General features: G+C 51.8%; 1 protein-coding gene across 1 annotated transcript; it reads right to left on the bottom strand.

Annotated features, from left to right (window-relative positions):
* Positions 1-15,385: 15,385 nt before the first annotated feature.
* Positions 15,386-21,082, bottom strand: LOC122730383 (RIMS-binding protein 3-like). The gene is made up of 2 exons (XM_043969505.1): positions 18,741-21,082; positions 15,386-18,467 (listed from the first exon to the last, which is right to left on the bottom strand). The coding sequence occupies exons 1-2, from the start codon at positions 21,080-21,082 to the stop codon at positions 15,386-15,388; spliced, it is 5,424 nt and encodes a 1,807-aa protein (XP_043825440.1).
* Between the last annotated feature and the right edge of the window lie 442 nt (positions 21,083-21,524).

Below are 21,524 nucleotides of genomic sequence, written 5' to 3'. Positions count from 1 at the left end.
CTAGTTCACCCCCTTCCTTTTACAGAAGAGGAAACTGAGGTTCAGGGAGAGAACCTCGGGTCGCACGGGTACCAAGTGGCAGATCAAACTCAGGTCGACACCCTGCCGCCTTTCCAAGGGACAACAGAGGCTAGTGGGGAGAGCAGGGCAATGGGATCCAGTACAAAAGGATTGGGGCTTATTGGCTTGTTATGATTATTATCAGGTTCCTTCTGCTGGGGGTAGCCTGTGACATCTTCCCCAGGTCCACCTGAGAGAGGAGGGAAGGCAGGTCTCCCCAGGGGGGTCTCCCCACTACAGCTGGACCCTGTCACCCTGAGTCCTCACCAGCCAGTCCCTCAGGGCTCTCCTGACACCAGACACCACCAGACTGTCCCCAGGGACACAGACACAGACACACACACAGACACATAGACACACAGACACACACTGGAAACCAGACCTAGAGAGACAAGGACGGGAAAGGCAAGCCAGCGCCCTGCCTCTTGCGCAGTTCTCACCCGGCTCTCTGGCTCCCCCTCCTGTCAAGACACAATTGTGCAGCTAAAGTACAAGGTGTTTAGAAACCTTAAGAGCTAAGCTATTCAGTAGCTATTTAAGCAGGGAAGGCTTAAAACCATGGGCAGCGAGGCGTGCAGTGGATCGAGTGCCTATCGGGGAATCAGGAAGACTCATCTTCTTGAGTTCAAATCTGGCCTCAGACACTTCCTAGTCTTGGGGCCCCGGGCAAGAAGTTACTTCACCCCGTTGGCCTTGGTTTCTGCAACTGTCAATTGAGCTGGAGAAGGAAATGGAAATGTGCTCCAGTACCCTTGCTAAGAAAACCCCAAATGGGGTCGAGAAGAGTTGGACATGACTGAAAAAAGACTGATTAACGAGAAGGGTCTGAAGCTGGATTTGAATTCGTGTCTTCCTGATTCCAAGTCTGACCTTGAATGCTCTGTACCACCTAGGAGCTTAGAAAGTGCAAGAAACAAAGAATTCATGGGTCCCCAAAGAGTTTATAATACACTCTCCTTGCTCCTGGGAGAGAACCACCTTCCTAGGGTCTTACACTGTCCTTCAGGCTCAGAGCCAGCGCTCGGCTGGACTTCCCTGGAGAAAAAACAAATCTGGGATTGATTCAGGTTCAACCTTGCCCCCCCCCCAACCTTCTTAGATTTGGAAAGGACCTCAGAGGACATCTAGTGCAATTTTACAGATGTGGAAACTGAGGCACAGGCAGGTTAAGTATCCTGCCGAGATAGGATCTGACCCAGGTCCGGGACTGCAGCTTCAGTCCCTTTCCCACCTTACCAGACAATACAGGCCCCCCTAAAGGCTTACAGCCGGCTCCTGGATACCTGCATTGTCTGAATAATTCACAGTGGAGAGCAGAGGGCAAAGTTCAGGTCTTTACTCTTCCCTGCTGCCCCTCCAGCTGGGCTGGGGGTGGGGCGGGCAGAGGTAGCTGGAAGGACAAGGTTCGTCTTCTTTCTCTCAAAGGTTAGAACGGGGCCTCAGTGCCCGGAGGCTAGCAGAGGATTCCCAGGAATGTCGGGAGCTGCCCCTCTCCCTCCCGAGGACACAGGGCAGAGCACACCTGTGCCCCGGGGCACTGCCTCTGCAGCCACCTTCTAGTGGGGCAAAGGGAGCTCTGCATTGTCCTCTAAAGGCTGGCTTCTTCCTCCTCCGGCCCCTCGGGCTCAAGTCTGACTTTCCTGAGAAAAGTGAGGTCTCTTTTCTACCCTTCTCTTCATCTCCGAGCTCCTGGATGTCACCCCCACTCTCTCCTTCTTTCTCCTGGTCTCTGATAAGAGGGCTAAGTACCTCTGCAGGTGCCTCTGGTCCCCTATGGTTATCTCTAGCAAATGTGGGTAAAGCACCAGCCCTGGATTCAGGAGGACCTGAGTTCAAATCCGGCCTCAGACACTTGACACTAGCTGTGTGACCCTGGGCAAGTCATTAACCCTCATTGCCCCATCAAAAAAAATGTACCTTCTATATATTCTCCATCTCTGTCACTCTCTCTTTTTCTGTCTCTCTGTCTTTCTCTGTTTCTGCCTGTCTCTGTCCTTGTCTCTCTCTGTCTCTCCTCTGTCTGGCTCTGTCTCTGTCTTTCTCTGTCTGTCTCTGTTGTTCTCTCTGTCTTTGTCCTTGTCTCTTTGTCTCTCTCTCCTCTGTCTGGCTCTGTCTCTGTCGCTCTCTGTCCGTCTTTCTGTCTGTCTCTGTCTCTGTCTCTCCTTGTCTTTCTACTTTTCCCCTTCCCTCCCTCCTTCAACCTCTACCTGCCAGCTGGCTGCTTGCCTCCACTCCATGCTATGCCATGGTGCCCCCTTCCCTAAAACCAGCCCAGCCCGACTTTCCGCGGCCTCTCCCATCCCCCGGGCTACTGCCAGGAACCCAAAAGGAGGCGGGCCAGGAAGAGCGCCACCCCCAGGGATGCAGGTGCGCTCCGAGCCCTGCTGCTCTCTAGGCTTTTCTCCAGAAATGGAGCCGGGCCAAGGGGCAAAGAGGAGCTCAGAGCAGGCTCAGCCCCCGGGGGTGGCTCAGATCCAGGCTCCCCACTAATCCTCCCTAACAAACCCAAGCTCTCCTTAATCCCCAGCAGTGGGCAGGCCCCAACAAAGTTCTCCTTCCCTGGGAGGTTCATGGAGTTGATCAGGGAACTCCCCAGACAACCCCCCGACATAATATGTGCTAACCCTTGGAACCCTTGGGTCCTGGGTTCCCTTCTCTGTCCGCACCCAGTGCTCTCCTGCAGGCCAAGGCTGATCCCTCCTTCTCCTCTCCCCGATCCCCTCCCCTTCTGGGCCCTCCATCCACATCCTTGGGCTTGCATGCAGGCCTCTCCTTCCTCCCGTCTGGTTACGGACAAGCCAGCTCCCTTCAGAGTCTTTCTTTGTCCTCTCTCCCCGCTGCTCTCACTGACAAACTGCTTCCACTCCCTCGTGTTATTCAGTCGTTTCTCAGTCGTGTCCCCATTTGGGGTTTTCTTGGCAGAGATACTGAAGCTGTTTTTGCCATTTCCTTCTCCAGCTTGTTTTACAGATGAGGAAATTGAAGCAAACAGGGTGAAGTGACTTACCCAGGGTCACCCAGTTAGTGTCTGAGTTCACATTCGAACTCCAGATGACGCCAGGCCCTTCACTCTGTGCGCTATGGTGCCCCCTAGCGGCTCCTACTTCCTCATGACGTACTCCCTTCAATCCCTTGAAACTCTGAAGTAAACTTCTCTCTTTGAGAGCAGCGACCGCCCAGGTGTCACAGGCAACATGCTTTTCTTAGTCTTCATCTTCCTTGTTTCTTCTGTAGGTTTTTTAAGCTCCTGACTGCCATGTCAATCTAGATACTCTCCTCCTTTGGCTTCCATGACGGGGCATCTTCCTGGTTTTCTTCCTATCGCTCTGCCACTGCTTAATCTCCCTACTATGTGTTTTTCCTAAGGTACAGTTCTGGAGGATCTGGGTTCAAATCTCTCCTCAGAAACTTCTTAGTTGTGTAATGTTGGGCAAATACTTTTTTTTTTTCAGGCAATGAGGGTTAAGTGACTTGCCCAGGGTCACACAGCTAGTAAGTGTCAAGTGTCTGAGGTCACATTTGAATTCAGGTCCTCCTGAATCCAGGGCTGGTGCTCTAACTATTGCACTATCTAGCTGCCTGGGGCAAATACTTTAATTTCTGTGAACTTCAGTTTCTTCATCTGTAAAATGAGAGGGGATGGTTAGATGGCTCCCAAAGTCCCTTCTGACTTGAAATCTAAAATCCTATGAAAGTGTCTGGTCTTACCACTTCAGTCGCCATTGAGATGCTCTCCAATCTACTTCTCTAGCCATCACCTCTTTTCCAAAATTAAGGCCCCTGGGGGCAGCTAGGTGGTGCAGTGGATAAAGCACCAGCCTTGGATTCAGGAGGACCTGAGTTCAAATCTGGCCTCAGACACTTGACACTTAGTAGCCGTGTGAGCCTGGGCAAGTCACTTAACTCTCACTGCCCTGCAAAAACCAAAACAAAACAAAACAACTCCAAAACCAAAAAAAACCAAATTAAGGCCCCTATTTCTAACTAAACCCTGAACCCCTGAACAGTTCAATCTGGATGTGGCCACTTAGTAAATGATGAGTTTGGTTTGTGACAAATCATATTCAAAATCAAAGCTAGTCATTCTATCCACTGTGCCACCTAACTCTCCTTTTTTTTTGGGGGGGGGAGGGCAATAAGGATTAAGTGACTTGCCCAGGCTCACACAGCTAGTAAGCATCAAATATCTAAGGCAGGATTTGAACTCAGGTCCTCCTGAATCCAGGGCTGGTGCTTTATCCACTCCACCACCTAGCTGTCCATTCAGTCTTAAAGTCTTGTAAACCTGTGTGCTTGTTAGAAGAGTCAGTATCTATACCCTGAGACGGTGACAGATACCAAAATTCCCTTATTATTTTGGTGGCAGAGACCAAACCAGTCAAGGAATAAGCAATAGCTGACATTTATATGGCACTTCAAGATAAGCAAAATACATATTTTTGTGACCTTGGATAAATAACTTAAGTTCTGGGCCTCAGTTTTCTCATCTGTAAAATGGCAGGGGCAAGGGTGGAACCTACTCTGGATGATGTATAAGGTACCTTCCAGCTTTCTTTTTTTTTTTTTAGTGAGGCAATTGGGGTTAAGTGACTTGCCCAGGGGTTACACAGCTAGCAAGTGTTAAGTGTCTGAGGCTGGATTTGAACTCAGGTCTTCCTGACTCTAGGGCCGGTGCTTTATCCACTGTGCCACCTAGCTGCCCCTCCCTTCCAGCTTTCAATCACTGACCCTACATTTCTCTAAGCTTTTAGTTTCCTCATCCTTAAAATGGGGATCCTAGGGTTTTTACTGTTTAATTAAGAGTGACAAGATCCTGGGGGCCAGAGGAAGGGAGGGAGCTATGGATAAAAATACAACAGAAGTAGTTTCCAGAGGAAAAGACTTCAGAGGACTCACAGGTGGCACAGTCTTTTGTGTTTTTTTAAAAATTGCTTACTCTCAGGGTAGCTAGGTGCCACCGTGGATAAAGCCCAGGCCCTAGATTCAGGAGGACCTGAGTTCAAGTCCAGCCTCAGACACTTGACCCTTACTAGCTGTGTGACCCTGGGCAAGTCACTTAACCCTCATTGCCCTGCAAAAAACAAAAATAAAAACAAAACAAAGAGTTGCTTACTCTTAAAGGGTTTAGAGTTTGGGGCAAAGGAGACATGTATACACAGAATTCCATTCATCAAACCTTTATCAGGCACCTTCTATGAGCCAGGAACTGCGTATGGTACAAGGTAAAATGGAATTGGGAGGGCAGCTAGGTGGAGCAGTGGATAGAGCACCAGCCCTGGATTTAGGAGGACCTGAGTTCAAATCCAGCCTCAGACACTGGACACTAGCTGTGTGACCTTGGGCAAGTCACTTAACCCCAATTGTCTCATCAAAAAAAAAAAAAAGATGATATGCAGGATAAGGATGGGGGCTGCATATCTCCCTGATGCCCCATAATTCCAAAATCCCCACCCGGTTCTTTATAATGCCCTTCCCTCCCCTTTGTTTTGTAAAGATACAACAGAGCAGTCTTCCCAGGTGACCTGTTCCATGTGTTCCTCTCCTGATGGATCTCTTTTTTTTTTTAAAGTGACTTGCCCAGGGTCACACAGCTAGTAAGTGTCAAGTGTCTGAGGCCAGATTTAAGATGTCTAAGGATGAAGACAAATGGGGCATACCTGCTGGAAGGCACGAAGTAGGGCGATGCATCTGGCATTGGAGCCACTGATTAAGCCCTGGGAGTACTGCAGGCCAAGTCGCACCACAGCTGGGTGGATCACAGAGGATGGGATGCTGAGAGGATGGGGGTGTCATACACTTTGCAGGGGAGTCTTAGAAAACCCTCCAATTTCTGCCTTATTTAAACTCCTGATTCCAGGGCCGGTGCTTTATCCACTGCGCCACCTAGCCGCCCCGATGGATCTCTTTTGATTTCACAAGATTTGTGCTGAGCCTCCAGTTCTTAGGGTGAGCAAGCGAGTCCCTGGTGCCCGTCTCAAGTCCCTCACAAACACTTGCTTGCTCCCTTCCTTCCTTGGGGACTTTTAGTCCAATTCCTTCCTTGTCCAGATGGAAAAATGAAGCCCAGGAAGGTGGACCTACATTTGAAGACACATGGTGTCAGTGAATCTGTCCACAAGGGGGGAAGCAAGGAAACATTTCTTAAGCACCTACTATGTGCAGGCACAAGAAAGGTAAAAGATAGTCCCTGCCCCAAGGAGCCCTGAAGGAGTCCAACAAGAGATGAATGCAGACCACCAAGTACAAACACAGTGTGTACAGGAGACTTTTCCTGATGCCCCTTAATGCTAGATTACCCAAGGGGCAGCTAGTTGGCACAGTGGATAGAGCACTGGCCCTGGAATTGGAAGGACCTGAATTCAAATCTGATCTCAGACACTTGGCACTTACCTAGCTGCCCCTCTTGACCCCTTTTTGCCTCCTACATCAACATCACCCAGATGTCATGGTCCTCCTTGAGAATGAAGTACAGTGGGGCAGCTAGGTGGCGCAGTGGATAGAGTACCGGCCCTGGAGTCAGGAGGACCTGAGTTCAAATCTGGCCTCAGACACTTCACACTTACTAGCTGTGTGACCCTGGGCAAGTCACTTAACCCCAATTGCCTCACTTTAAAAAAAAAAAGGGAGAATGAAGGACAAGGGGGCAGCTAGGTGGCACAGGGGATAAAGCACTGGCCCTGAATTCAGAAGGACCTGAGTTCAAATTTGACTTCAGATACTTGACACTTATTAGCTATGTGACCCTGGGCAAGTCACTTAACCCTCATTGCCCCAACAATACAAAAAAGAAAATGAAGGATAAACAACCACAGAATATCTCCAGTTTAACAGTTTAAATTCTGACTAGAGTTTATAGTTAATTACATGTTGCCTCCCCCTTTAGATTGTGAACTCCCTGAGGACAAGTCTGTCTTTTTCCTTTTCTGGGGCTTAGCACAATACCTGATACATAGGAGGCACTAAATAAATGTTTATTGACTGACTGGTGGATAATAAATTAGTGATAATCAACCGAGGGAAGACACTAGAATGAAAGGGCTAGGGAGAGACTTCTGGATTAAATATTACACAGAAGGGAGAGGTGTAAGGTAGGTGTAAGAAGGCTGGGAAGGTAGGAGGAGGGTGGGTTATGGAGGACTTTGAAGGCCAGAGGATTTTATATTTGCTCTGGCAGCCACTGCAGTTTACTGAATAGGGGCACAATATGGTCACCCCTGCACTTAAGGAAGATCATTTGACAGATGAGTAGAGAAGCGTCTGGAGGTAGCTTGGTGGTGCAGTGGACAGAGCACTGGGTCTGGAGTCAGGAGGACCTGAGTTCAAATCCAGCCACTAGCTGTGTGATCCTGGGCAAGTCACTTAATCCTGACTGCTTCACCTACCCCGCCAAAAGGAGAAGGGTCTGGAGTGGGGAGGGACATGAGGCAGAAAAAAGGCCAAAAGGCTGAGATGGGATTTGAACCCAGGTCTTCTTCTTTTTTTTAGTGAGGCAATTGGGGTTAAGTGACTTGCCCAGGGTCACACAGCTAGTAAGTGTCAAGTGTCTGAGGCCGGATTTGAACTCAGGTCCTTCTGACTCCAGGGCCGGTGCTCTATCCACTGTGCCACCTAGCTGCCCCACTGTACTTCATTCTATCAAACCCAGCATTCTATATAGAAAAGTGAACTCTATGTCCTTCCCTCTCACCTGGCCCTGGCCCCTTGCTCCCTCCCCTAAGCACCTCTCTCCGACACCTCTACCCTCTCTCTCCAGCTCTCCCCTTGGACACTTATCTGCTGCCTTAGTGAAATCAATGGCCTGGATGGTCAGTGATCAGTGACCTCCTTTTTTTCTGGGCTCATTCTTGTCATGTCTTCCCATTTTTTTAAACCCCTAAACTTTGGGGCCCTGTCGCCTGAAGCTGTGGGAATTGAGGATTCCTGGGTCAGGGGTCACGGCCCTCAATGAAACACCTTGCTGCCTTCCCCTGTGCTTCATTTTGATTGGGGATCCAGGACCTTCAAGAGGGGCATGACCAGAGCCTGTCCTCCAACCAGAGATGCCCCCTCATCCCTGCCTGCCCTCTTGTCTGAACATGTTGCTACCCAGTGGGTCCACATGGCAGGGCCCAAAGGCTTGAAAAGTGTGTGTGGTGGGGGGGGAGGTAGGGAGAGAACCAGTGAGAAATAGGGGTCACGGTCACCTGGGCTGTTCCATATGTCAAATCGGGCCCTCATGGGCATATTACAACCAGCGGAAGAGGTGGCCGAGGAGCCAAGTGGAACTAGCCATAAGTGGCCACCGCAGAAGGCAATGAGCTCCTTTTCCCTGGAAGTCATGCGGCAGAAGTTGGAGGAATACTTACTGCTTCTGTGACTGTTGGGATTCCTTTCGCGTGTGTGTTAGACTGGATACCTGCTTAGGGCCCTTCCAACCCTCACGGTCCAGGATGCTGGTCCCATTCCTCCTTCCCCCACTCACTACACGACAACGGGTCCCTTTCATTCTCTGGGTCTCAGTTTCCCCATCTGTAAAACGAGGGAGTTCAACTAAGTCTCTTCCGACATTCTATACCACGGACCTCTCTGACCTCTCCTTCTGTCTCCTTTGCTGTGTCTTCATCTAAGCCGTGCCCACAGGTCTCCATTCTGGGCTCTCTCCTCCCTCCATACTACTTCACTTGGCCGTCTCATCAGCTCCCGATCACTATGCTGAAGATTCTCAAATCTGCTTATCCAGCCTTAGCTTCTCTGCTGCTCACTCTCTTTCACCCACCCCTACCCAATATCCAATGTTACCAAGGCCTCTTCGACACATACTCTTTGAGCCAGTGACACCAGCCTCTGGGCTATGACCAAGATCCTCCATGTCTTAGCTCTGGGAATTTTCACTGGTCACCCTCCAAACGTTCAATTCTCTCCCTCATCCATTTCTGGCTTCCTTTAAGTTCTAACTAAAATCCTACTTTCTACATAAAGCTTTTCCAAGTTCCTCTTTTTTTTTAATTTTAAATTAAATTAAATTTTTATTGTTTTGGTATTTTTAATCTGTTTTTAAAATTTTTTTTTAATTTTTTATTCTTTTTAGTGAGGCAATTGGGGTTAAGTGACTTGCCCAGGGTCACACAGCTAGTAAGTGTCAAGTGTCTGAGGCCAGGTTTGAACTCAGGTACTCCTGAATCCAGGGCCGGTGCTCTATCCACTGTGCCACCTAGCCACCCCCTAATTTTATTTTCAAAGGTTTTGGATTCTATGGCCACTGAAGGCCTTGTCAGATTTTGTTTTTAATTAATTAATTAAGAATTTCCCCCCACCTTCCATGTAAAAACAAAGCATAACATCGATTTAAAAAAAAAAACTTTGTGTTCCAAATTCTCATCCTTCCTCCCTATCTCCCCCCTTAAGAACTCAAGCAATTTCACTCTTTGCAGATGATATGATGGTATACTTAGAGAATCCTAATGAATCAACTAAAAAACTGCTTGAAACAATGAACAACTTTAGCAAAGTTGGAGGATAGAAAATAAGCCCACATAAATCATCAGCATTTCTATACATGACCAACAAAGTCTAGTAGCAAGAGATAGAAAGAGAAATTCCATTTAAAGTAACAGTAGACAACATAAAATACTTGGGAGTCTACCTGCCAATACAAACCCAGGAACTCTATGAACACAATTACAAAACACTTTTCACACAAATAAAATCAGATCTATGTAATTGGAAAAATATTAATTGCTCATGGATAGACTGAACGAACATAAAAAAAAATGGCAATTCTACCTAAATTATTTTACCTATTCAATGCCATACCAATCAGACTACCAAAAAATTATTTTATAGAGCTAGAAAAAATAATAACAAAATTAATCTGGAAAAACAAAAAGTCAAGAATATCAAGGGAACTAATGAAAAAAAAAATGCAAAGGAAGGTGGGCTAGCTGTACCAAATCTGAAGCTATACTACAAAGCAGCAGTCATCAAAACTATTTGGTACTAGGGCAGCTAGGTGGCACAATGGATAAAGCACTGGCCTTGGATTCAGGAGGACCTGAGTTCAAATCCAGCCTCAGACACTTGACACTGGCTGTGTGACCCTGGGCAAGTCACTTAACCCTCACTGCCCTGAAAAAGCAACAACAACAACAACAACAACACTAAAAAAAAACTATTTGGTGCTGGCTAAGAAATAGAGTGGTGGATCAATGGAATGGGTTAGGCACAGGAGACACAGTAGTAAATGACTAGTAATGTACTGTTTGATAAACCCAAAGACTCCAGTTTCTGGGATAGAAACTCAGTATTTGACAAAAACTGCTGGGAAAACTGGAAGATAGTAAGGCAGAAACTAGGCATAGACCAACATCTTACACCTTATACTAAAAAAAGGTCAAATGGGTTCAAAATTTAGACATAAAGGGTGATAGCAAAGATAAATTAGGAGAGGAAGGAATAGTTTATCTCTCAGATCTATGGAGAGGAAAACAATTTATGTCCAAACAAGAGATAGAGATATGAAAAGATGGAAGACTTTGATTACATTAAATTTTAAAAGTTTCTGTACAAACAGAAGCAATTCAGCCAAAATTAGAAGGGAGGCAGAAAACTGGGAAACAATTTTTACAGCCAGCATTTCTGATAAAGGTCTCATTTCTAAAATTTATAGGGAACTAGATCAAATTTATAAGAATCCAAGTCATTCCCCAATGGAGAAATGGTCAAAGGATATGAACAGGCAGTTTTCAGATGAGGAAGTCAAAGCTATCTATTGCCATGTGAAAAAAAAATGCTCTAAATCACTACTGATTAGAGAAATGAAAATTAAAACAACTCTGAGGTACCACCTGACACCTATCAGATTGGCTACTATGACAAAAAAGGAAAATAATAAATGTCGGAGAAGCTGTGGAAAAATTGGAACACTAATGCATTGTTGGTGGAGCTATGAACTAATCCAACCATTCTGGAGAGCAATTTGGAATTATGCCCAAAGGGCTATGGCATTATTCATACCCTTTGACCCAGTGGTACCACTGCTAGGTCTGTATCCCAAAGAGACCATAGAAAAGGGAAAAAAGACCCACATATACAAAAACATTTATAGCAGCTCTCTTTGTGGTGGCAAAGAATTGGAAATTGAGGGAATGCCCATCAATAGAGGAATGGCTAAACAAGTTGTGGTATATGAATGTAGTGGAATACTATTGTGCTGTAAGAAACTATGAACAGGAGGAGTTCAGAGAAACCTGGAAGGACTTACATGAACTGATGCTGACTGAGAGGAGCAGAACATTGTACACAGTAACAGCAACACTGTGTGATGAACAGTGAGGATAGACTTGGCTCTTCTCAGCAGTGCAACGATCCAAAACAGTTTCAATAAACTCGTGATAGAAAATGTTCTCAACATCCAGAAAAAAGAACCATACTGTTTCTACTTTTGAACTGTTTTTTTCTTTCTTTTTTGAGGTTTTTCCCTTGTGCTCTGATTCTTCTTTCACAAGATGACTAATGTAGAAATACGTTTAATATGATTGTACACATACAATTTATATCAGACTGCTTTCCATTTCAGGGAAGAGAGAGGAGAGGGTGGGAGGAAAAAAAATTTGGAACTAAAAATCCTGTGAAAATAAATATTGAAAACTATCCTTATATGTAACTGGAAAATAATAAAATACTTAAAAAAAGAACTCAAGCAATTCAATATAAGTTATACATGTGCAGTCATGCAAAACATAGCAGACAAAAAAACTTTAGAAAAAGGAACTAGCTACAGCAAAATATACTTCCATCTGTATTCAGATGCCATCAGTTCTTTCTGTGTAGATGGATTACATTTTTCATACGTCCTTCAGAGTTGTCTTGGATCATAGCATTGCTGAGAATAACTGTCATTTGCAGCAGATCATCTAACAATATTGCTATTATTTTGTATATAGTACATTTCACTTTGCATCAACTCATGTCTTTTGAGGTTTTTCTGATAGCATCCTGCTCCTTTTTTAAAATAGTAAATTACATTTATATAGTACTTTGAAGGGAGATTTCCTTACAAAACACCCATGAGGTTGATTATTGCAACAACAATAATAGCTAACATTTATATAGTACCTTATACCTGACAAAAATTTTTTTTCACAATAGCCCAGCAAAATACCATCATCTTCATCATCTTCATCTTACATTACTCTTACCTCTGCTTCAAATTTTTTTCCCTAGTTACTATTGCTAATTGTGTTTCCCTCCATCCCATCCACTCTCCATGATATTTACTCTATTTTCTTCTTTTACCCTTTCCCTCCTCAAGTGTTTTACTTTTGACTGCCCCTCCCCCAATCTACCCTCCCTTTCTTCACCCCTTCCCCTCCTTATGCCCTTCCCCTCCCATTTCCCCAAAGGACAAATTCCTCTTATTTTTTTTCAGGGCAATGAGGGTTAAGTGACTTGCCCAGGGTCACATAGCTAGTAAGGGTCAAGTGTCTGAAGCCAGATTTGAACTCAGGTCCTCCTGAATCCAGGGCCGGTGCTCTATCCACTGCTCCATCTAGCTACCTCAGGCAAGTTCCTCTTAATTCTAATGCCTTACCTCTGTTGATTATTTCCTATTTGTCCTTTGGAAAACTTGTGAGAACATAATTATTTGCAGTCTGCCTCTATTACATTGTGAGCAACTTGTGAGGGGCTAACTTGTCCTTTCTTTGTATCTCTGGTGCTTAACACACAGTAAGCATTAAACCTTTATTGACCGACTTGCCCGGCAGACTGGCAACAATGCTGGGCTGGGTGTCAGGAGGATCCCATGTGCAAATCCCCTTATACTCACTGTGGGTCATTGGGCAAGTCACTTAACCTCTGGGTCTGTTTCCTCCTTAGTAAAATGGAGAAAATAGCACCTTATTGTGGGGTTCAAACGATTAATATGTTTAAAATGTATAGTATATATTCTATAAATATTGCCATTATTGAGGAGGAGCATGGTTTCCCAGTTTGGATTCCCTCACTGATTCAGCCAAGATGCCCAGTCTGTTCATTGACTGCCACTTAGAGGAACGAAGGCTTTATGGGAACTGCTTTAAGGTTAAGTCAAATCTCCCCAGGGACTATGTAGGAACAGGAGAAAGTGTGCCCCTGGGGGAGGGGGGTTAGAGAGGATTATATCTGTGTAGCTCTTTTTGCTATATTGTTTCAGCGAATAGCCCTTTGAGAAAATGAATTGATATTAATTGGTTAAATGAAACTGGAGACTGATAATGGGGAGAAAACATTGGAATAGAGTCTTGAGTTGATAACATTCGAGAAGAATCCCACAGTCTCTCAGAGGTACCTCTAGAACTCCAAAGGTGAGACATAGTCTGAAGATGCAACTTTCTTCTAACATTGGGAGTTGGGAGAAAGCCCCCTCGAGCTTATAAGGGCTGTACTTTGAATAGCAGTAAGGAGCATCATGGGACAGTGTAGAGAATCATGGAGGACTGGAGTTCAGATGTTTGTTCTCTGCACTACCTGATACTTACTGTGACTTTGGGCAAGTATCTTAACCTCTAGGGACCTCAGTTTCCCACAAATGAGGGGATTGGACTTGTCTTCTAAACTCCCAGCTCTATGTCTGAGGTCCTGCAGTTTCCACCCCCCCCAAAAAGAATTTCCTCCTCTAAAGCACATCATTTAAGCGAGAGAATATTTCCTATAATTTATCTCCAACCCCCAAGTAGAATGGAAGTCCTTGAGGCCAGGGAATGTTTTGGGTTTGATTCAGAATTCCCAGTAGTTGGCCCACCATCTGGGCAAGCTTGACTAATATTTGCTGAATATTTTCTATAGTTACCCTTGATCCCACCCCAGCCTCATGGAAAAGGACAGTCTGGGCAGCTAGGGGGCGCAGTGGATAGAGCACCGGCCCTGGAGTCAGGAGGACCTGAGTTCAGGTCTGACCTCAGACACTTGACACTTACTAGCTGTGTGACCCTGGGCAAGTCACTTAACCCCAATTGCCTCACTAAAAAAAAAAGAAAAGAAAAGAAAAGGACAGTCTAAGCTAGTTTCTGCAGTTAAAGGGTGCATGTGTGTGCGTTGGGGGAATATAGAATCCTGATGATGTGATGAAATTCTTCAGTCGGAGTGCAGCTTATCCGGTATTCCTTCTGATCTAAGCGTTCGGGGTGATGTACATGGGGATGAGTTAGAAGGAAGTGGATTTCAACACTGCCCAGACTCCAGTGCCTTCTCCAATCTGTCCAGATCTGGCTAGGACTTCACACCATAGCCTGGGACAGTGGAAAGAGCGTGAATTCTGGGGTCAAATTCCACTCCTAATACTATCTCTGTAACCTTGATCAAGTCTTATGCTTCTCTTGGCCTCAGTTTCCCCCTTTGAATAAATGCAGGGGGAGAGGGGATAATCCTATGATTCTGAGCCATGCCTCCTCGAGGCCTAATGATTCCTTCCCCCTGCCTTGGACATCAAAGAAGGGAATCCAGGGTAGCCTTCTGTACCCAGGGCAGGGGAAGAGAGGGAAGGAAGGAAGGAGGTACACAGAGAATACCCCCCTTTTTTTTCTTTCTGTATTTTAAGGAGGGGCAGCTGAGAAAAAGCTAAAAAATGGCTATTTTTTTTACCTCTCTCTTCTCAAGCCAGACGAGTGTGATGCGTGGAGGAGATACTTTGAATGTCTAACATTCAATCACTGATCAGGATCCCTGCTCCGAGCCCCCAGAATGGTGGTCTAAAGACAACCTCCCAGGAGAGCAGGTCTGTGAAGGTGGGTAGAGTTTAGCTCTGTCCCCATCACTAACCGTAGGCAAGTTCTAAACCTGTCAGGGCCCGCTCACTGTAACCATTCCTCATTAGCCAAGATGGGGAGTGGATCGCCAGCCTGGTTACTTATCAGGAAGTGTGGGGGACCTGGGTTCAAATCCAGCCTCTGTCCTCTACTAGCTGGGCCAGCCTAGGCAAGACAGCCTCTCAGTAACCCTGGGCTGCTCTCTCAGATGCTAAATTACCGAAGAGTTGTCATTTGCGTAAGTGGAGAGAATTCCCCAAACCGATCAAATTACCCACGGGAAAAGCAGCGCCCCTAGTCGGGACACAGCTAAAATAATCATGCCGAAGTTCACTCTCGTTTGGGTTGTTCTTTGTTTCTTTTAATTACCTGAAGCCAGGTTTTAAACCGTGTTCTCAGAGGTAAGGGGCTTGGAGTGATTACAATCCTATAGTCTCTATCGAGGAAAAAAGGTTTTTGTTTTATAGATATCGTGGTTGTCAATGTGCTTCCGCCCTCGGCAGCTGGCTGGCTGAGTCCGGGACTGAGGGAGGCTCAGAAGCCAGGTGTGCAGGGCCCCACGGCTACTCCGCATTCAGGGCTGAGGTCTTCAAAAGGTTCGACGGGACCAGGCCCCTCTGCCCGTTCAGCTCTCCATAGAAGAAGCCGTTGTCATCAGCTGAGCCCAGCACGGTGACCACGTCCCCCGCGCTCAGGGTCAGCTCCTCGGCCACACTCAGACTGGACCTCTTCCGGGGATGGTAGTCAAAGGCAGCCACCATGGTCTGTGGGTGCCAAAGCTGGGCTCGCCGGGCCCCCCCCCTTGGCACGGAAAAACTCTTCCGGGGGCCGCGGGGCTGCGGAGAGAACCCCAAGAGGCCACCGAGGGACCCCTCGGACGGCAGGTGGCCTCGCCGGAGCAGCTGCTTGAGCACGTCGCTGCCCCCCACTTGGACCTCTGACACCAGGTCCCCAGGGATGTAGCCCTTCCGACCCGAGCACTCCCCGCGGTAGAATCCATCCGGGTCTCGATCGCCCCAGACCTTCAGGATCTGGCCCCGGTGGAACGTGAGCTCTTCTTCGGCAGCCGCGGGGTTGGCGGACATCAGCCGGGGGTCATAGTCCCACAGGGCCACGAACACTCGGACAGGGTCGTTCGCTGTCTTTGCTTTCAGACGGCTGCTGCTGGGGGCCCTGAACCATGGCCCCGGGGCGGCCACCAAGGGACTGCCTTTCAAAATCTCGGTCATCTTCCCGGAGGGGGCCTGATACAGCAAGGCTTTGGGCTCTTGGAGGGGTCCCTCTTGTTTCAGACGAACAGGCCTGCTCTGTCCTTTTGGGAGCCTAAACTCCTTCTTTTGACTGGGTCTCCTTGTCCCCCACATGGTCACGTACTGCTCCGCTTCCCCCAGGCGGTCCAGGTCAGGCCCCAGGCTGTGATCGCCAGGGACCTCTGGGGATTTCCCGGTCCCCTTTAGTGTTTCTGCTTCCGTTCTGTTCCTAGGCACCTTCGCGCCAGAGTCTTGCTCTCGATGGATTTCTTTCATGGGGCTGTTTTCTGGGGGAGGATCTGGCAACCCCTGAACCTGGTTCCACCTTGGGGGTGCCTTCCTAGCGCTCTTTTCCTCTACCCCGATCTGGCCATCGGGCAGAAGTCTGGCATTCCCAAACCTGTTGTCCTTGGTGGTCTCTTTCCAGCCAGAAGGCAGAAGGCTCAGGGCGTGGGCTTCTCCAGGCCCCTTGGGGACATTCATGTCTCCTAGGCTTGACTCACTTTCTGAAGGCGTCGGCACTCTTCTTTTGAAGCTGTCTTCTGGGGACTCCTCTGGGACAGCCACTTTAGCCTTCCCACAGCCGGCAGGCAGCGGGGTGCTAGCCTTGGGATTGACGCTGGCCAAAATGGACTTCTCTTGGGAGACGGGTCCGGGTGGTCTCGATGTCGAAGGGATCTGGGGGTGGGCCAGATCCCCGCAGGTGTGCTTGATGGGAAAAGCCTGGGGTGATCTGGAAGAGCTACACTGTTTCAACCACTCCCCGGGGATCTGGGCTGGCACCGAGTCCAGGGATTCGCCGTAATGAGACATGGTTCTCACTGAGACTTCTTGGGAAAGCTTCAGTTGCCGGAGCTGGGAAAATTCCACCAAGACATTCCCCGCCGTGGGGGAGGGCACTTCGGTGACTTTCTGCCCGTCCGCATACACGGCATAGCCCGTGACAGGGACCCCGTTGGACGACCCTGCGGAGTCGATGGTCACAGGGATCCAGCTGACGAGCAGCGTGCCCGGAGAGCTGTGATGCTCCACCAGCACATCCAGGGGAGGCTCGGGCGGCCCAGCCGATGGGGTGCTGAACGTCATGGAGGAGGAGGTCTCTTCCCACGGCTTTTTGGAGCTCTCCCCCGGAGGCCGCGCCTCTACTTGGGCACAGTAGCGAGTGCCGGGCTGCAGGTTGTGGAAGGTGTAGCAGCAGACTCCGGCCTTGGTGAGGCTGTGCGCCTGCTCGTCGAGGTACACCATGTGGGGGTAGCTACTGTTGCTGCCGAGCCAGCTGATCTCTGCAGAGGTGGGGGTGAGATGCCGGAGCCGCAGCTGGGTCGGGGCAGGGCAGAAGCCCCGGCCCACCAGGAAGGAGCAGCGCAGCCGGTCGGAGCAGCCCCTCTCCATCACGCTCTGCACAGAGATGCGGTAGGCCCTCGTCGCCAGATCCAGGTTGTCGATGGTGGCTCTGGTCTGGGACCCAGCGCGGACCTTCTGCCACAGCTCGTCGTCCACATAGACGTTGTAGCCCTGCGTGGCTCCGTATGGGTCGGGAGCAAAGGGGGCCTCCCAGTCCACGACCACGCTCCGGGGCAGCTGCTGGATCAGAGTCAGTTTGGGGGGACAAGGAACCCCAGAAAGGTCCAAAGCCTCCTCCATGACGTCCTCCAGTTTCTTTGGCAGCAGACTCCGGCAGGAGGCTTCCTCCGAGCATTCAGTCACTTTTCCCTCAGGACTGGAGTTTTCGCTGTGTGATTTCATGTCCTGGGAGGAGTCCAGGCAGGAGTCGCTCCCCTCTGGAGGTTGTAAATTCAGGATCTCACTGTCCGAAATCTGCTCCACCAAGTTGGAGGGGACCAGTCCCCTTTGGCCATCCATCAGCTCCCCGGAATAGAAGCCGTCCCCATCCATGTCGCCGAAGATGTAAATGTACTCTCCCGCCGTCAGGGGCAGCTCAGCCTCTGGCTGGTCATTAGGGCCTGCAAACGGGTCGTAGTTGTATCGGGCTAGGAAAATCTTTAGTTTAGAAGGGCCCTGGCTGTTGTGAGGGTCGTAACTGTCGTGGCTTCTGGGACCCTCTGCCTCAGGGGCTTGGGAAAGGCTGTCTGCTCCTACCTCTTCCAGGTCACTGCCTGTATCCACCTCGGTAGCCGGGCAAGACCGAAAGCCGGGTGGCCCGGAGGCGCTGGCCTGGGTGCTGTCTTTCTTGGCCAGCAGCCTAGAGTCAGGGAGGCTGGGGCTCTCTAGGTGGCAGGAGGCTTTCTTGGTCCACTTTCCCCTGAGCGGCTGGGGGGCGTCAAACTCCTGGGCTTGGGGGGTGCAGGGCTTCTCCAGCTCTTGGATCTGGGCCTCCAGCATCTGCACGGCGACCTTATGCTCCTTCTGCATCTGCTCCCGGTCCCGCTGCATCTGCTCCTGGTCCCGCTGCATCTGCTTCCGGTCCCGCTGCACCTGCTCCTGGTCCCGCTGCATCTGCTCCCGGTCGCGCTGCATCTGCTCCTGGTCCCGCTGCATCTGCTCCCGGTCCCGCTGCATCTGCTCCTGGTCCCGCTGCATCTGCTCCCGGTCCCGCTGCATCTGCTCCCGGTCTCGCTGCATCTGCTCCCGGTCCCGCTGCATCTGCTCCCGGTCCCGTTGCATCTGCTCCTGGTCCCGCTGCATCTGCTCGCGGTCCCGCTGCAGTCTTTGGAGCTCTCCCTGCTGGGCTGCCAAGGTGCTCAGGGCTTCGCGGAGCTCCTTCTCCAGCTGCTGGCGGCCGGCCTCGCTCTGGCCAGCGCGCTGCTGCAGCTGGGCCGTCAGGAGGGCGGCCGAGTCGCGCTCTTCTGTCACGAGCTCCAGTTTGCGCCTCATCTCGCTGTTCTGCGAGTCCGCCTTCTCTAGCCACTGAGCCTTCGCCTGGAGCCTGCTGTTCTCCTGGGACAGCCAGTTGTTTTCACCGATCAGCAGCTGCAGCCGCTCCTCCGCTTCCTGGAGTCTCTGCTGGGCCTTGCCCGCAGCCAGTTCCAGGCTCTCACAACACTTCTGCCTTTCGCTGAGTGTTTGCTCCAGGGTCTGCACCCGGCGCTTCAGCTCCTGAGCGTCAGCAGCCTCCTCCTTCCGCGGGCTCTGGAGCTGGGCCGAGGGGGGCGGCGAGGTGGCCCTCTGGGCACGTGGGCTCTTGAAGTTCTGCAGGGTGATCTGCCTCTGCAGGCGAAGCACCTCCTTCTGAGATTCCCGCAGGAGATGGTCGGAGTCGTTGACGTCGAGGCCCTGGGCGGATCCCCGGCAGGCGGCCACCCGGGCCTGCAGGTCTCGGCACTCCTGCCGCAGGTCCTCGATCTGCTTGTCCTTGGCCAGCAGGGCGCTCGTCTGCTCCGTCAGGGCCTTGGGCCGCTGGCGCGCGAAGGCCTGGCGGCCCAGCTCCCCGGCGGCGCAGCGCTCCGCGGGGCCCGCGGTGCTTACAGCGCACAGGTTGGTTTCCTGCAGCTTTCGGGCCCGCTCTTCTAGGCGCTTGGCGATGATCGCCAGTTCCGCGTTCTTCATCTTCAGGAGCTGCACTTTCTCGTCGGACTCGGGGAAGCCCCTGCGCAGCTGCTTGTTCTCCTCCCGGAGTCCGGAGCAGTGCCTGGCGAGGGTCTCCAGGGCTTCGGCCAGTTCCGAGTTCTGTTTCACCAGGTCGCTGTAATCCAGCCCCGAGACGGCTTCGGGCGGGGGCGCGGCACTGGCCGGCTGCCTCGGGGCCAGGGCTAACGGGACTTCGCCAGCTTCGCCTTCTTTCCCCGGCTGGGACAGGTTCAGCACCTCCGTGTGGGGACGGCTCCTCCAGGCCCTGGGCGCTTTCCCGCCGCCCAGCCTCTGGTCGTCGGGGGTGGGCGGAGGCGCCTCACAGGGCACTTTCTCGCCGGTGCCCAGGCCGCCTTGGGACAGCTGCAGGCGGGGCAGGCCCGCGGGGTGGTGGGGGCTCCGGTCCAGGGGGCTGCCGGCCTCGGGCTCGCCAGCCCCGGGCGACTCGGCTCGGCTCGGGCTGCCGTCCAGAGAGCGGGAGGAGCGGGCGGCGGTGGCGGTGTCGTCCAGGGAAAGCGAGTAGGAACGCGGCCGGGGGGTGCACAAGCTGTCCAGAGAGCGCGGCCGGGTGGCGGAGGTCACGGGCCGCGGGCGGAGGACGGGGCTTGTGGCCGGGGCGGCTGGAGGGGCTGGCCCGGGCGGAGGAGGAGGAGTGGGGGCGGAGGCGGTGGTGATAGCGGCGGCGGCGGCCGCCGGGGCTGGGGCCGGGAGCTCCCCGGCGCCCGCGGCCTGGAAGTGGACGGCGACGATGGCGGCGGCGGCGGCCGCGGGCTCGGGCCGGGCTAGGTGGGGCCGCTGCGGCCGGGCCGTGAGCACGGAGGCGGGGTCCCAGTGGAAGTTCTCCAGGATGTACTTGAGGAAGAGGCTGCGCTCCACGTCGAGCGCGGCCTGCAGGTGGCGGATGCGGGCCGCCTGCTCGCCGTCCGTCTCCCAGCGCAGCTTGGCCAGCACGTCCTGCAGCTTGCAGCGGCATTCGGCGGCGCCCACGAGGCCGCCGGCCGCCGAGCCCGGGCGGCCGCAATAGCCGCGGCTGAGCAGCTCCTCGGCCAGCTGGCGCTGCAGCTCCCGCGCCTGGCGCACGGCGCAGTCCCGCTCCTTGTGCAGCAGCTGCTGCAGCTGGCGCAGCTCGGCCTCCTTCCAACGCAGCAGCTGACGGATCTCGGCGTCGCGCTCCCGCAGCACGGCCTCCTGCAGCTGCCGCAGCTCCCGCACTCGCTGCATCTCCCAGCGGGAGCGCAGCTGGTCGGCCAGCTGCTGGCGCTCCCGCTCGCCGGCCTCCCGCAGCTCCCGAGCCTCGACCGCGAAGCGCCGCCTCTCCGCCTGCGAGCGGGCCCGCTCGGCCTCCAGCTCGGTGCGCAAGGCCTCCAGGTCTCGCCGCTGCTCCTCCAGCAGCATCGCCGCCGCCGGGCTCGGGCTGGCCGGAGATTTCTTGGGCGAGTAGCGGCCGCCGCCCCCTGTGGGGCTCGGTGTATCCTTGGTCATGGTGCCCCCCACCCCCCCCGCTGCCCCCGCTCAGCTCAGCCTGCCCCCCCCGGGCTCGCCTGCCTCCGCAACGGCTGCCCGATGCTCTCGCCCTGGACCCCGATGTCCCACGCCTCACTTAACCGCCCCTGGCCCGCGCGGCCCCGCGCGCCCCGCCCAGGCCGTGCGCCGCACCCCCAGCCCTCTCCTGAGAAGCACCTCTCGGAATGTGGGGCCCCAGCACGTGCATCGGGGGCCTGGATACGGTCGGCTTAGAGGGTGTCTCGTCCAACCCCCGCATTTTAAAGTGGGAAGGTCACCCAAGGTCCGGTTGCTCCAACCTAGGTCTTTCAGCTCCAATTCCAGGGCTCTTTTCACCAGGTCTCTTTAGGGGGAGGGAGGTGAACTCAAATTTAGGTGACCTGTTCCATACCCCTGACGACCGGGACTGGGTATCCCTGAC

Source organism: Dromiciops gliroides, chromosome 1 (assembly GCF_019393635.1).
Source record: "Dromiciops gliroides isolate mDroGli1 chromosome 1, mDroGli1.pri, whole genome shotgun sequence".
NCBI lineage: Eukaryota > Metazoa > Chordata > Mammalia > Microbiotheria > Microbiotheriidae > Dromiciops > Dromiciops gliroides.
Note: the sequence above shows the minus strand (reverse complement) of the source record. Positions and strands in the feature narration are given on the sequence as shown.